Source organism: Pogona vitticeps, chromosome 2 (assembly GCF_051106095.1).
Source record: "Pogona vitticeps strain Pit_001003342236 chromosome 2, PviZW2.1, whole genome shotgun sequence".
Classification (NCBI taxonomy): domain Eukaryota; kingdom Metazoa; phylum Chordata; class Lepidosauria; order Squamata; family Agamidae; genus Pogona; species Pogona vitticeps.
The window spans coordinates 138,244,939-138,261,541 of NC_135784.1; the positions used below are offsets into that span (position 1 = coordinate 138,244,939).

General features: G+C 42.9%; 1 protein-coding gene across 4 annotated transcripts in view; it reads left to right on the plus strand.

Annotated features, from left to right (window-relative positions):
* The window catches only part of ABCC3 (ATP binding cassette subfamily C member 3), a 96,935-nt gene that overhangs the window by 31,039 nt on the left and 49,293 nt on the right, over nt 1-16,603 (plus strand). For 2 of the 4 annotated variants that reach the window (XM_020815083.3, XM_078384224.1), the window contains 2 exons: nt 4,754-4,885; nt 15,620-15,838. In XM_020815083.3, coding sequence (XP_020670742.3) covers nt 4,754-4,885; nt 15,620-15,838 — 351 coding nt within the window. Of the gene's footprint in view, nt 1-4,753; nt 4,886-6,907; nt 7,022-14,537; nt 14,600-15,619; nt 15,839-16,603 lie in introns of those variants that run through there. The other 2 variants (XM_078384226.1, XM_078384227.1) reach the window with 2 other exon arrangements.

Consider the following 16,603-nt stretch of genomic DNA (forward strand, 5'->3'; position numbering starts at 1 on the left):
AGCTGTGAAAATTCATTAGGTGGTTGGTGATGTTAAAGGTAAAGGTTCCCCTTGACATTTTTAGTCCAGTCGTGTCCGACTCTAGGGGGCGGTGCTCATCCCGCTTTTCAAGCCATAGAGGCAGCGCCTGTCCGAAGACAGTTTCCATTGCCACGTGGACAGTGTGACTAGGGAACACTGTTTTACCTTCCCACCGAGGTGGTACCTATTTATCTACTCGCATTTACATGCTTTCGAACTGCTAGGTTGGTGAGGAGCTGGGACAAAGTGACGGGAGCTCACTCCGTCACGTGGATTCGATCTTACAGCTGCTTGGTCTTCTGACCCTGCAGCACAGGCTTCTGTGGTTTAGCCTGCAGCGCCACCACGTCCCTTTGATGATAAAAACACTCCTTAAATATCTCATATAGCTTGGAAGCTCTATTAAAGTCACTATAAGTTGGATGTGACTTTAGCGCAACTAACTCATGATAAGGGCTGATGTGGCCAACATGTGATGCAATTCTCTCCTGAGTTTGTGACCCTCTAGAGTCCACAGAAGCCCCATCACCATCTCAAAAAACAAAAACAAAAAAAACCCACCCAGTTTCCACTTAAAAAGTAAGACTGTTATTGGAAACCTTCAGGAAGTGTGACTGTTTTAAAGCCTGTCTCCCTCTCTTATTTGTTCTAAAATAAGTTTGTTTGTTAAGGAGCGCCTTTCCAGCTGCTTCTGGTTTTGTATTCAGGGGGTGTTGCGTCCCATGGTGGGGCTGAGAGAAGGGGGTGAGATGGGTCCCAGTGCCTCTCACAGAAGCCTGTCCTTATACTTGTGAGCCCGTCACAGTGGGGCTGTGAATCATATAGTGCTGCTGTGACTGCAACATCTTCCTATTTTCCATCCTGAGGAATTTAAGATGCTCTGTCCCTTAAAGTCCCTGACTTGCTTTAGCTTGAACAGCCCAGCTTGATATATTTGGGGATCTTAGATCAAAACAGGGACAGCTCACGATGCCTGCTTCTTCTGATGTCGGAGTCATCCTTCTCAGAACTGGAGCAGTGCTGGCAGGGAATGTGACACCTTCAATGTTAGATTAGGGCAGTACAAAGAGTATCAAGGATTGCTGAGTGTGCGACAGGGGAATCGTTTATCATCTCTATTGTAAATTCTTCACATTCAAAGTACTCCACAATTCAGATTTCCCTTGCGTATCAAACAATTTATGAAGTCGTTTAGGTTGGACGACTGTGTAATTAACATGGAGTGTTAAGATCATGTGATTAATGGAGAGTGTTGGAACGAGAAATGCAGACTGAGGTTCAAACCTCTGCTCAGCCGTTAAGGCTGCCAGGTATTGGAAGCATGAGAGAAGGAAACTGCGGTGTACTCTATTTAATACTCCTCAGAGGAAACATGAGATAAACTGTACATACAGTATAAGAATTTTGTTGTTTAGTCGTGTCCGACTCTTCGTGACCCCATGGATCAGAGCACGCCAGTATAAGAATAACAAATGCTAATTTACTCAAGGTGGGACTCATAGCTGCAATCTGCTGTATCTGAACCCATCGGTATATTTACTGCAGAGCAAAATCGGCTTATAAAATTTCTCACGTAGAAACAATACAGAGCTTGTCACCCAACGATGGCAGGCTTGCCTGGCCCTGAAACAATTAGCCCACTGATTGAAAAAGTGTCTGTGGGCTTTCATGAAGAGTACAGTTAATACTTAGAAGATAGATAGTTGTTTAATGCTGAGTTCCTTCACTTAAAACGAGATGAGTTAATCTGTAGTACTTCCAGTCAACTCTCTAGGGTAGTTGAAGTCTATGGAAGAAGGGCAGGAGGGTAATAAAGAGTAATTCAGCATCTCCAGCAGTAGCAGCAGTTACACTGATGTCAGTGGTGATCTTAGTGCCATCTAGGAGTGGGCCAGAAAAAAAATGCAATTAATGGTTGGCCACCTTGGGGATCAGACGTGAAGCTTCTTCTGTTTGTAGATACCACAGGTGTAAGAAATAAAAATAGGGAAAGTGAGCTGCCACCGAACCTGTTGTTTGCACATAAATTGGTAGTAAATGCCAAAGATTAGGAAGATGGTCCCATACAGTAACTAGCATATCCAAGATTCTAGTAAGGCGTAAAAATGCATCCATCATTTGATCTGTTCTTCAGTGCCGAATATAGGACTGGCACAACTCTAGAGCAGGAAAGAAACATTAATGGGTACAGAGTATAAAGGCAAAGAACGAGTTGATTCGGGCTTCGTAACAAATCATGGCTTGCATTTTTTTTAACTGCAAGTTGTTTTGTCCAGACTCAAAAAAATGTGCTACATTTTATCTCTGGTTTATTTGAAACAAAACACTCAAGTTAAGATTAACTGCTGTTTGTTGGATTTGGATGGCACGACAGACAGTCGCCAGTTTTTAAAAAGGCAAACAAAAGCCTCTGATCTCCACCTCAGGGCCCTCTCATAGGATGAGTAAAGAAGCAGGGAGAGGAGTGTTTAAGCACAATATGTGCTGTGGCTGATTCTCAATTAGATAAACCAGGGTTTATTATAATGACTGGACTAGCTCACAGCCTGCGTTTGTATCATGCGTTGGTGCCTGCTTTCTTCTGCTTCAGAATTCTGACAATTCTCTGTCTGCATATAGGGAAAGACCAAATGATGTATTAATTTGTATTCACGAAGGCTTTCACGGCTGGGATCTAATGGTTGTTGTGGGTTTTTCGGGCTCTTTGGCTGTGTTCTGAAGGTTGTTCTTCCTAACGTTTCGCCAGTCTCTGTGGCCGGCATCTTCAGAGAACAGCACTCTGTACTCTGGTCCACTCCCAAGCAAACTACACCAGAGCACAGAGTGCTGTCCTCTGAAGATGTCGGCCACAAATACTGGCAAAATGTTAGGAAGAACAACCTTTAGAACACAGCCAAATAGCCTGAAAAACCCACAACAACCATTATGTATTAATTATTTCACATAATTGGGGCTAATAAAGAAGGAAGATTCTTCAGCTTTCTCTTTGCAACCACTCCAGGAGGCCTGAAGTTTCCCTCCATCACAATAAAGAATATTTTATCATTACATCCAGATTGATTTTAGAAAAAAGACAAATTGTTGGGCAGATGATAATCCCATTCAACAACTCGCGATGTGCAAAATCAGAGCTCTGTAATCTGTGTTAAATTAATATGGCATATACAGTGGGGTCTCTACTTAAGAACTTAATCCGTATTGGAAGGTGGTTCTCAAGTTGAAAAGTTCTTATGTTGAATCTGCATTTCCCATAGGAACGCATTGCAAACCATTTAATCCGTATCTGCTCTTTTCCATCCATAGAAACTACAGTGGAACCTCTACTTAAGAACTTAATCCGTTTTGGAATGGTGTTCTTAAGTTGAAACGTTCTTAAGTTGAAGCAAAATATCCCATAGGAATGGACTGAAAACCAATTAATCCGTTCTGGCTGTTTTTTTTTGTTGTTTGTTTTTTTGTTTTTTTGTTTTTTGTTATGTAGAGGTGCGTTCGTACATTGAAGCATTAGTTCCCATAGGAACTAATGCAAAGCTGGTTAATACGTACTCTACCACTAGGGGGAGATATTTTTTTTAACCTAAGATGACCTAAGGTTAAAAAAAGAGCAGGAAAGGTTTTTTTCCTGTTCTTATCTTGGATTTCTGTTCTCAGGTAGAAGCAAAATTTAGCAAATGGAGCTGTTCTTAAGTTGGATTGTTCTTAAGTAGAGATGTTCTTAAGTAGAGACCCCACTGTAGTTATGATCCACTAGTTGTGCACTCAAAGATCAGCTGCTCTCGGGTTAGGCTGTCTACTTCATATATAAACACATGCTTATTTAGGATGGTGGGCCAGGAAATCTGTTTCTCAAAACCCTCTAGCTATCATTATGGGGCCAAAAACAGATATTAGGGATAGCCTGTGACTGGATGAATGGAATTCTTAATCAATGAAAACAAAAGATGTTTTCACAGCTTGGCTGTCACCTTCAGGATTACGCAAATTAGCTCAATTTACTGGTATTGGTTTTCATGATTTAAGCACAGGATTCCTTTGAAATTGGATTTCACAAACATGGAAAGACTGCCTCAGCCACTTTCCTGTAGCGTTAACATGGTTTCAGCTCAAATTATGGGCCTTTGTTAGCATATGTTGTTGGCCTGAAAGCTTAAAGAATGCTAAATGTTGGTGTTGTTGAACGGAGACAAAACAGTTATCGGACTTCATATATCAAATCCTCCATTTAGCCAGGCAACACAGAGGTTGTGTTAGTCATTGTGTAAGAGATCAGGTGAGTTATGGGCTTCCTTCTGAGATAAAAAAAATGCTTTTCTTGCTGGGAAATATGAGGTAAAGCCAAGTGTTGGTCCCAGCTAGAGTAGTTCCACTGAATGAGACTTGTTAAGTCAACATCTATGTAAATTCTATTAATTCACTGGGTCCATTCCTGTTTGCAACTGATTTTGGTCCTGCATTTATATGCCAAACATGCATGACTGACCTTGCATGACTTCTCCACCCAGCCCATTCCTTTAATGGCAGCATAGGAGGTGTGACAAGGACAAAGGGGTGAATAGTCACGTGAAATCAGGACATGGGTAAGCTGTCCTAGATACTATGGAGTGGGGTGAAATTAAATAGTTGATATATATGTGGGGTATATAGTGTAATACTATCCTTTTAGTCCCAGAGTAGCTGAGCTATCCAAAATGGGTCTGAGTTACTGGTATGTTATTTTTTTCCTGTAACACAGTATGGCAGTCCAGGGATATAAGAGGCCTCTTGAAGAGAAGGATTTATGGTCCCTGAATACAGATGATAAATCCCATGTGATAATACAGAAGCTCCAGAAAGAGTGGGATAATCAGAAACAGGAAAAGCAGCAGTAAGTTGATTCTGTCTTCATAAATAGCTCTTATACTTTTGTTTGTGTGAATAAAATACAGCTTTATACTGCACTTCTAAAAACATCACAGTTTTTTCTGTGGTAACTTGTATTCAGTGGCAAGACAACCCAAATTCTCTAGCCTGTATCCATTATGTAAGTTGCATATTCACCTGTTTTGCATAACTTATTCTGCTGTTGCTAGTCATAGGAAAAGACAAGAATCCGTGTGGCACAAAAAAACTGCTTTCTAATAAACACAAATCCTTAGCTCCTTGGCTCCTATTTAAATTAATAAGTTTTGCCCTGTTGTGGTCGTCACACATTCAAACATATTTTTTTCTATTCATAAGGATTAGAATTCATTTTTTTAAAAAGAGAGAGAGACATTCAGATTTTCAGGAAGAAGGATTTAGCATACAAATGGTAAGTTCCACACTCAACAGCATTGACTGGGGTGTCTGGAGTTGTAGTCCAAGAACCCCTGGGTCACCCAAGTTTGGGAACCCTGGTGTAGAAGAAGGGGGAGTGGGGGGGGGAAGGAAGAGAAAGAGAGGGAGAATCTAATTTATCAGTGCACAGATGATTCTCTCTTAGAAGGTTACCAGCCAGTGGTGGATTCAGCTGAGGGCAAGTTTTCTACTAGACCTTTAAAACAAGTCAAAGAACAGAAAAGAAAAAGCTCTTCATTGGCCCATCCTGTCTCCTCCCACTGGAGGAAGCTTTCAATTAAAACAAATTGTAAGTGATACAGTGCATCTGTACTGCCCTAATAAGGAACAGGGGAATTGTTTAATTTGCCAATGTCCTGAAGTGGCTTTCTTCTTAAGCCATGATATCAGGAATTCCTAGACCAAATAGGGTCACTTCAGGTCCAATATGCTTTCTGGATCTGAGGATCGCATCAAATGGCATACTGGACCTCTACCTGACCCTAAGCAACCCTAACCCTATTTTGCCAGCATCTCATAAAAATGATATTTTACAGCATAACAAAGCAGTGCTCTTTCACATGTTTCGATGTTCAAAGTTAGAGGTGCATGTGGGCCTTTTGTGCTTCTCAAACCCGGAAGTTGGCTTTTTTGTCTGGTTCTTCAAAGTCATGCCTAGTATTGAGTTTTCATTCAATGATACCTGTTTTCTCATAATAGTATTTTTGGCAAAGGTTTCTGTGGGTGTTCCTGTTGGCAGTAAAGGTTTAAATAACTCCATCTTCCTTTGCAGCTTGTTCTTTTTGTAAAAACTTCCTTTTTATATAATTGTAAGATGTATGAATTCTAATATAAGATGTATGAATTCTTGCTTTGTTTATTAATGTTCACTATGTAACTACTTAGAGTGGAGCAAGAAATTGGGAAATCTGCTGTAAAATATTCCTCTCAGTGCAGGTTAAAACCATTTTGTAAAGTCAAAATGTGAGAACACAGAAGATTTGATGTTTGAGGAGTTAACACCTTTATTTATGTATGTATTCTCTTCATAAATGTTTCAAGCAAGTGTTTAAACTGGACTGAGAATGGATTATGTTAGTAGATTGTAAAAAGTACGAAAGGGCAAAATGTGACCCTCTAGACATTGTTGGACTACGGCTACATGATTCTACCTCTTTTGCTTGGGTTCCTAAGGCTGATGCAGAGTCTTGCTCTTTGCCCACTCCCTGTGTAAGAACAGGATCTACCAAGTAAGAAGTGCAATTTTTAAAAACTCATTTAAAATAATACTGTTAGGTGCTTTCTGCTTCTTCTCGAATGCATTTAAATTACTATTTGAATATCTGAATTATTCTCTGACAACAGAATAAGCACTGAAATAACTGATATTCTTCCTGAAGATACAACACTGGCTACAGTTCTGCATAGGGTAAAATATACTTTAAGACGATGAAAGCATTTTTGTTTATTTAGCCCCAATCAGCCAAATGCATAATGCATCCCTCCTGTAGATTATTTGCTGAAGTATTCAAACTAGTGGGATTATTGTGTTTTTTAAAAATTCCTTCTTATCTTTGTTGTCTTCACCAAGACTAGAACTCGGACAGGAAAGGGAGCCAAAAGTCAAGCAGTTCTAAATCAGAGGCCTAATGGAGTCACGTAGCTGGAAGATAGATTCAAAATATAATTGAATCAGTGTATGAAGGTGTGACAACCCCAGACCTACTGGAGTATGCCACCATGTAGTTATGCTGCCACCAACCATTCCCTATAAGGAGTCACACAGACCAGGAATGGATTTTAACAAACAAAAGAACAAGGTTTATTTAAATAACAAACAGGGAAAACAAAATGATCAGGTAAATAGGGTAATGTAACGTGGCATAGTCCCAATCACACACATACAACAGTTTGGTTCCCCCAGAACCCTTTACAGTAAAGCACAGACCCTGAACCTAACAGTTCTGGCTACCTAGATAGAAACCTGAACCTATCAGGTATGTACTAACTGACACACAGTTGTACTCAGTCTGACACACAGACTCCAACTCCTCACTCTCCACATCAGCTCCCAATATATATACAGTACAGCTCCTCCCCCTGATGTCCCGCCTTCCACTCCCCATAGGATGGAACTTTCCCTCCAAACCCATGACAGACAGGTACCATCAGTGCTGTATGTGACACCTCCCCTCTTTATAAGTTGTTTTGCGGGGGAAAAGCTAAAGTGCTTTTCTCCAAAAAAACAACCAGGATCAAACACAAACAGTTATACATTATAACATACAATCCCATAACCCATACTTACACTCTAGGTTAAACATATCACTTATGCATTTAACATTAACATTTACAATACATTAAGTCACCTTTATTAATACAAACCAAGCAGGTTTAATAAACAAGTACATTTAACTTTTGGTCACCAAAATATATACATAGTCCATGGTTTCTTAGCCGTCTTCACTCTTCGGGTCTTCTTGACAAGGCGTCAGCAACACAGTTCATTGACCCTCTGACCACCTTCACTTCAAAGTCATAATCTTGCAGGTTTAAAGCCCACCTCATAAGTTTACTATTGTGGGTTTTCATTGTCTTTAACCACTGCAGTGGTGAGTGGTCAGTGCACAGAACAAAATGTCTTCCCCAGATGTAAGGTTTGGCCTTCTGAATCGCGTATACTATGGCCAAGCACTCCTTCTCCACGGTTGCCAAATGTCTCTCACCTTTTTGAAGTTTCCTACTCAGGTAGGACACTGGATGCTGGTCACCATTTTCATCCTCCTGGCAAAGAACTGCTCCTACCCCGCTGTTAGACGCATCGGTGTAGATGATGAACTCCCGGTCGAAGTCGGGAGCACGCAGCACTGGATAATGGATGAGCGCCTCCTTCAACCTCCGGAACGCCTCCTCACAGTCGCTGGTCCACGGGATGCGGTCATCAGTCTTCTTCCGCGTCAGATCGGTCAGCGGAGTCGCCATCTCGCTAAACCTCGGGATGAACTTTCTGTAGTAGCCCACCAACCCAAGAAATGATTTCACTTTTTTCTTGGTGTTGGGTCTGGGCCAATCACGAACGGCTTCTATCTTGGCCTCTAGGGGTTTGATCATTCCTCCCCCTACTATGTGACCCAAGTATTTTATTTCTGGGCTACCCAGCTGACACTTGCTTGCCTTTACTGTTAGCCCTGCTGCACTTAACCTCTGCAGCGCTATCTCCAGGTGTTTCAGGTGATCTTCCCAGGTATTGCTGAAGATCCCTATATCGTCAATGTAGGCCACAGTAAAGTCACTGAGCCCTGCTAAGGTCTGGTCCATCAGCCTTTGGAATGTGGCTGGTGCATTTCTGAGACCAAAACTCAGGACTCTAAACTCATAGAGACCGAAAGGGCTGCAAAATGCGGTCTTTTCTTGATCCCTGGGATCAATTCTTAATTGCCAGTATCCCTTTACTAGGTCCAATGATGAAATGAACCGACAACCCCCTATGGTTTCAATCAGGTTGTCTAGCCTGGGCATTGGATAGGCATCAGGAGTGGTTACGCGGTTTAATTTCCGGTAATCTACACAAAACCTAATGCTCCCATCAGGCTTGTCCACCAGGACTATCGGAGAGGACCAAGGACTAGAAGAGGGGACGATTATGTTCTCCCTAAGCATCTCGTCCAGCTCCTTCCGCACCTTGTCCCTATAGGGTCCCGTCACTCGGTATGGGGATACTGCTTGTGGGGTTGCATCCCCTGTATGGATCCGATGCATCACTCCCTTCACTATCCCCGGCTTATTTGAAAACACCTTTTGATATTTGGTGAGCAGCACTTTTAGTTCTTGCTGCTGGTCTTGGGTGAGTGCAGGACTGATCTTTACCTCATCTGGGTTGTATTTTACTTCCCCTCTACCCTCCCAGAAGGGTAATTCAGCTTCCTCACTCTCAGCTGCTTTTATTGCAAATAAAACCCTCTGTTCCCCTCTGTAGTAGGGTTTTAGGGCATTCACATGTACCACCCTCCTTGCTTGGTGTTCCTCCTGCTCTATAAGGTAGTTCAGATCCGACATCTTGGAAATGACCCTGTATGGTCCTGCCCATTTGAGCTGCAGTTTGTTCTCTTTGCAGGGCCTAAGCCAAAGCACTTCCTCCCCTGGGTTAAAGTGCCTCTCCCTGGCTTTCTGGTCATACCAGGTTTTCTGTCTGACCTTCTGAGCTTGCAGGTTTTCTGCTGCTAGCCAGAGGATTGGAAAAGATCAGTCTACATCCCAATCCCAAAGAAAGGCAGTGCCAAAGAATGCTCCAACTACCGTACAATTGCACTCATTTCGCACGCTAGCAAGGTTATGCTCAAAATCCTACAAGGTAGGCTTCAGCAGTATGTGGACCGAGAACTCCCAGAAGTACAAGCTGGATTCTGAAGAGGCAGAGGAACTCGAGACCAAATTGCTAACTTGCGCTGGATTATGGAGAAAGCCAGAGAGTTCCAGAAAAATATCTACTTCTGCTTCATTGACTATGCAAAAGCCTTTGACTGTGTGGACCACAGCAAACTATGGCAAGTTCTTAAAGAAATGGGAGTGCCTGACCACTTTATCTGTCTCCTGAGAAACCTATATGTGGGACAGGAAGCAACAGTTAGAACTGGTCATGGAACAACTGAGTGGTTCAAAATTGGGAAAGGAGTACGGCAAGGCTGTATATTGTCCCCCAGCTTATTTAACTTATATGCAGAATACATCATGCGGAAGGCTGGACTGGAAGAAACCCAAGCCGGAATTAAGATTGCCGGAAGAAATATCAACAACCTCCGATATGCAGATGATACCACTCTGATGGCAGAAAGTGAGGAGGAATTAAAGAACCTTGTAATGAGAGTGAAAGAGGAGAGTGCAAAAAATAGTCTGAAACTCAACATCAAAAAAACTAAGATCATGGCCAGTGGTCCCATCACCTCCTGGGAAATAGAAGGGGAAGATATGGAGGCAGTGTCAAATTTTATCTTCCTGGGCTCCATGATCACTGCAGATGGAGACAGCAGCCCTGAAATTAAAAGGCGCCTTCTTCTTGGGAGGAAAGCGATGACAAATCTGGACAGCATCTTGAAAAGCAAAGACATCACCTTGCCAACAAAAGTCCGAATAGTCAAAGCTATGGTTTTTCCTGTCGTGATGTATGGAAGTGAGAGCTGGACCATAAAGAAAGCAGACCGCCGAAGAATTGATGCCTTTGAATTGTGGTGCTGGAGGAGGCTCTTGAGAATCCCCTGGACTGCAAGGAGAACAAACCTATCAGTTCTAAAGGAAATCAACCCTGAGTGCTCACTGGAAGGACAGATCCTGAAGCTGAGGCTCCAGTACTTTGGCCATCTCATGAGAAGACTCCTTGGAAAAGACTTTGATGTTGGGAAAGTGTGAAGGCAAGAGGAGAAGGGGACGACCGAGGATGAGATGGTTGGACAGTGTCATCGAAGCAACCAACATGAATTTGACACAACTCCGGGAGGCGGTGGAAGATAGGAGGGCCTGGCGTGTTCTGGTCCATGGGGTCACGAAGAGTCGGACACGACTAAACGACTAAACACACAGCTCTAGGTTTCTCTTTAGGTCATTCATTAAAGAGTCTATGTATGTCACAACGTCTTGTGGGTCATCCTGGGTGATCTGCTCCCAATTTTGTTTGATTAAATCAAGTGGCCCTTTCACCCTTCTCCCAAACAAAAGTTCAAACGGACTGAACCCGGTACTGGCTTGTGGCACTGATCGATAAGCAAACAAAAGGGATTGCAGCTTCTGGTCCCAATTGTTTGGATTCTCTGCCAAGTAAGCCCTAATCATGCACATCAGAGTCCCATTGAACTTCTCCGTTAACCCATTACTTTCGGGGTGATAGGCAGTGGTTTCCTTGTGTCTAATTCCACAGATTTGCCATAACCGTTTCATGAGCTTTGATGTAAACGATGTGCCCAAATCTGTGATTATCTCTGAGGCAAATCCCATCCTGGACATATACCCCACCAAGGCATCTGCCACTGTGTTAGTTTCAATGTTAGTCAAGGGAATGGCTTCGGGGTACCTCGTGGCATGGTCCACAATGGTGAGAATGAACCGGTTCCCCCTCTTTGTGGCCTTGGGCAAAGGTCCCACAATATCCACTCCTATACATTTGAACGGGGTGTCAATCACAGGCAAAGGGCACAACTTCGCTTTGGTCCTGTCACGGTTATTCCCCTGCCTCTGACACACATCACATTGTTTACAGAACTCCTTGATCTGCTTCCCTATTTCAGGCCAGTAAAAATTTTGTGTGATTCTCTGCTGTGTTTTGTTCACCCCTAAGTGCGCAGCAAACATGTCAGAGTGCCCCCTTTGTAAGATCATGGGGCGATACTTTTCAGGTACAACTAGCTGACTTCTGATCCCATCTCCCCCTTTTGAGATATTCATCAGGGTCTCTCTATATAAAATTCCCTTTTCCTCACGAAATCTCGCTGGGGTTTCAGGTGTTAGCTGGGTGTCTGTGACCTGTTCAAAACACTTTCGGAGAGTGGCGTCTGCCTTTTGCTCCTGTCCAAATCTGCTGTCTGTGGTTAAGGTTTCCACCACAGCTTCGGAACTACCCTCATCTGCTTCAGCCTCGGGCTCTTCAGTACCCCCCTGAACTGTCCCCGTTGTGGCTTGTGAGCGTGTAATCACTAGCACCCGTTTCACATGTTCAGCCAGGTCATTTCCCACGAGCACGGCTGCTGGCAGAGTCGATGAAATCGCTAGCCGCCAAACTCCCCTCCAGCCTTGAAAGCTCACAGGTACCTCAGCTACTGGCAGTGAGATCACCTGCCCCTCAATCCCTGCCACCTTCAAGCTCTCATTTGGGATTATATACTTCATAGGAATAATGTCTGGATGGCACAGGGTCACCTGGGAACAAGTATCCCTTAGCCCCCTATACTGATGGTCAAGTATTCCTACGTCCACCCCTGCGGTCTCAAACAATTGTGAATCTGTTCTCACTAGTAAGCAGCGCTTGACCTCCACAAGAGGACCATTTTCCCCAGCCTGATCAGCAGATGTAACTGGTTCAGATTGAGTAGCCATGGTAACAGGCTCCCTCAGTGGCAAGGAGCTTTGCTCTTTCTGGACACAGAACACAGCTTTTGGCTTGGTTCCACTCAAATCATGAGGCACATTTCCCTTTAGCTGCTTTAATTTCTCACACTCTGAGATTAGATGGCCCTTTCCTTGACAGAAATAACATTTTCTGCTGTATTTGGAGTCTTTCTCATCTGGTTTTGGTTTTCCCTCCAAAATCTGAGGTCTTGGTGGTTTCATGTCTGAGGGCTTCCCTTCAACATGGGCCCCTCCCCCTTGCTGGTTTTTCCCTGGTCCCTGAGAGTACTTGCTGTAGGTTTCTTTGGGTTTACCTACAGATTTCCCCTCAGCACCGAAGGGCTTTCTTATTTGGTAAATAAAATCTGCGATCTCTGCCGCTTCTGTCACTGATTTCGGTTTCCTCTCCCTCACCTGGAACTTCAGTTCCCCATGCAGGACTGAATAAAACTGTTCCAGCGCTATCAGGTCTTTGAGCTGCTGGAAGGTCTCTGTCCCCTCCTGAGACAGCCATTTCTCTAGCAGCCTCACCAGTTGGGCCCCCACTTGGGTAAAAGTCTGCTCTGGTTTTTTGGTGAGTGACCTGAATCTTTGCCTCAGCTGTTGCGCATTTATCCCATGTCGGGCAAACACCAGTTTTTTAAACTCAGCGAAGTCCTTCAGCAGTTCCACTGGCATCTCTGCATAGACTTCTGCCAGGCTGCCACTGATTAAAGATCGCATAATGGTCATCTTCTCAGTTTCCCTTACTGAGAAGTCCACAAACGCTCTTTCCACGAGGGAAAAGAACACCTCAGGGCAATCTCCCTTGTTGTACACAGGGAATTTCTTCAAGTCAGTTTTAGACAATTGGCCCACCTCAGAATCTCTATTGTTATTATTATTCTGGTTCATCATTTCCAATTTTCTTAACTCAAACGCCATCCTTTCTTTTTCCAGAGCAATTTTCTCTCTCTCTCTCTCTAATTCAAATTGTCTTTGTTTCTCTCTTTCCCTTTCCTCCATTTCAAATTGCCTTTGTTTCTCTTCCCTTTCTATTTCCCTCATCCTCAGTTCATGCTGTTGGGCTAGGCGCATTTTCTGAGTTCTGAGGTCAGTTCCCCCGTGCTCTCATCCTGCACTGAGCCAAATTCCTCCTCAGAACCTTGGTCTACCTGTGGATCTCTCACTTCACCCATTTCTGCCATTTGGCTTCGAGTCAAGGGCATAATCTCCCCAGAACAGGCTGCCTTCAAAAGTCAAGCCTCAAAATAAAACGACGACTTTTTTCCTTTTGCCTCAGGAACAGCCTTCTATAGATTGCTGCTGTTCCTTCAGCACTAACTTGCAACTGTTGCCAGGCAGAATCCACCCCCTCTGCTAGGCCTCTCAGCAGACAGGCTAGATCACTGTTACTTCACACAGCTTTGCCTCAGCCTTTTCCCGCCAAAACGGGTTGCCTCAGAGCTCCCTAATCTAGTCTCCCCAATCTGAGTTGGCACGTTCTTCCACTAGCCTACCTCCCCGTGAGGTAAGCCTAGAAGATTACCTACGCGCCCTCAGATTTTCCCTGACTAGACCCCCCTTGCTCTGGGCACACTTGCCAAGGCTTTGCTGGACCACTGGACAACTGGACCAGTCATATCCCACCGCTGCCACCAATCAATGTGACAACCCCAGACCTACTGGAGTATGCCACCATGTAGTTATGCTGCCACCAACCATTCCCTATAAGGAGTCACACAGACCAGGAATGGATTTTAACAAACAAAAGAACAAGGTTTATTTAAATAACAAACAGGGAAAACAAAATGATCAGGTAAATAGGGTAATGTAACGTGGCATAGTCCCAATCACACACATACAACAGTTTGGTTCCCCCAGAACCCTTTACAGTAAAGCACAGACCCTGAACCTAACAGTTCTGGCTACCTAGATAGAAACCTGAACCTATCAGGTATGTACTAACTGACACACAGTTGTACTCAGTCTGACACACAAACTCCAACTCCTCACTCTCCACATCAGCTCCCAATATATATACAGTACAGCTCCTCCCCCTGATGTCCCGCCTTCCACTCCCCATAGGATGGAACTTTCCCTCCAAACCCATGACAGACAGGTACCATCAGTGCTGTATGTGACAGAAGGCTCTACAGAAAGAATCTTGGAGATGAGAATTCAAATCAGTGTTGCAGACATGGGAACAGGAGTGAGTTCACAGGAATTTTTCTGTAGAGCTAAATCTGTTTGTTAGTCCCAGCTAGAGTAAATGCATTAAATCCATAAATCCATGTACATTAATATGTATGATAAAGTGGGTCTCCTTTAACTGGACCAACAACAGGATCTAGCCCATGATCATTATATTAATGGATTTTTTAAATGTTTGCATACTGTTTTTAGCTTTTAAATATAGTCTTTTAATTATATCAGCCACCTTCAGTCCTTTTAAATGAGAAAAATGGGTTAAAATATTTTAAACAAATACATACATACTTCATTATATGCTCTGCTATAGTCTTATAGCGCAGACTTAAAAAGCGCGGTCAAGAAAGATATCAAGTCAGGATCAAGAGACACTGAATAATTTCAGTTGTGCCTTCATTGTGTGCATTTGTCTTGAAACCTAGCAGGGATACCAGTTTTTCTGGAGACAAAATCACAGTTTTCCTGGAGACAAAATCAGGAGGGCCAGTTAAACTATTGTAAAGTTATTAATAGTTAACCATAAAATAATCAAGGGGGGGTTATAAGAAGTATGATCAACGAACACAACTGTTCTGGATCACAAAACATCAAGCAAAATCATTTCAGTTTGAAGCTTTATCACTGCATAGATAATAATAATAAAAAAATATACTGCTGACTCATGGTATATTGTTGCTTTGGTCAGCAGAGAAGCCATACGCTTATTGCTAAGCAAAAGGGTAAATGATCAGTCACAAAAGTTTTCGTGTTTAGTCTGTCAAGGACTCTGGGTTATGGCTTTATATTGAAAGTTTAAGTAAGATTAACAATTGTTTAGTTTTAGTAACCTTTGTGGCATGAATCGCCAGTCTAGCATTCCCTCAACTGATCCAATGGCTCAACAGCTCCTTTGGCCGCCTGGTTTATTAGATGAGAATCGTAGTATTTGAAAATGAAGGAAATATTTCTAAACAGTCAGTATGTAAAACAGAGCTCCCCCCCCCTTTAAACCATTATATAACGGTGTGTTTCATCTTCCCAGGAAAAAAGATGTCTCCTATACAAAAAGCTCAAACAATGTGATGAACCATATTGCTGATGGTCCGGAGGAGACAGAAGTCCTTATAAGTAGTAAGATACAGCAGAAAGAGCCTTCTTTTCTTAAGGCCTTGCTAAGAACGTTTGGTCCTTACTACCTGATCAGTTCCTTCTTCAAGCTGATCCAAGATCTGCTATCGTTTGTCAACCCACAATTGTTAAGGTGAGCTGAAATTTTGTTCTACTTTTTGTGCATCAAATAATTTTCATTTTCATTTGGGATGATCAGTTGATGAACAGAGATCAGCTCCCCTAGTTAGGTTTAGGTTTAGTTTTGTTTTGTTCTAATGTTTCCCATTTATCACATACCCACCTTCACGGGTCATGCGACACCTATGCAGTAACTGTGTAAATACCTTGGTCTGTCTGCATGGTACCTAAAGGAACTTGCGGGAGGCATTTGCATTCCTTGGCAGGAAATTGTTCAGGAACACACCATGTTCTTCTAAATATTGTTTTATTTGCTTCCGATTCTGCATGAAAACATTTTTGATGGAAATATGGTGGGTGCCCATTGTAAAAAAACAAACAAACTTCTTCTCCAGCTTGCTTGGGTACCTCTAATATACTGCATGCCTGGAAGCCAGTTCTGTTTAGAATGGCTCGCTGCATTCAAAAAATGCACACAATGTATATATTATCGTGGATAAGGATTACAAGTGTGCATACTCTGTTGTGCAAATGCCATTTGCTCCAGCTTCTCAGGAATGGTACCCTTCATGTTGTCATCATGGAATACATGTCCGGTATTGCCATACAGATTGGCCTGCACACATAGCATTGATTTAATTACTGCAGGTCACCAGCACTGTTAGCCATATGGAAGCATTTTCCAATTTTTCAAAATGGGAGCCATAACAAACACTGAATAAAATATTTGAGGTCACCCTTAGCCATGCTCTTTGAAACAGGAATAAAGTCTGGCCTT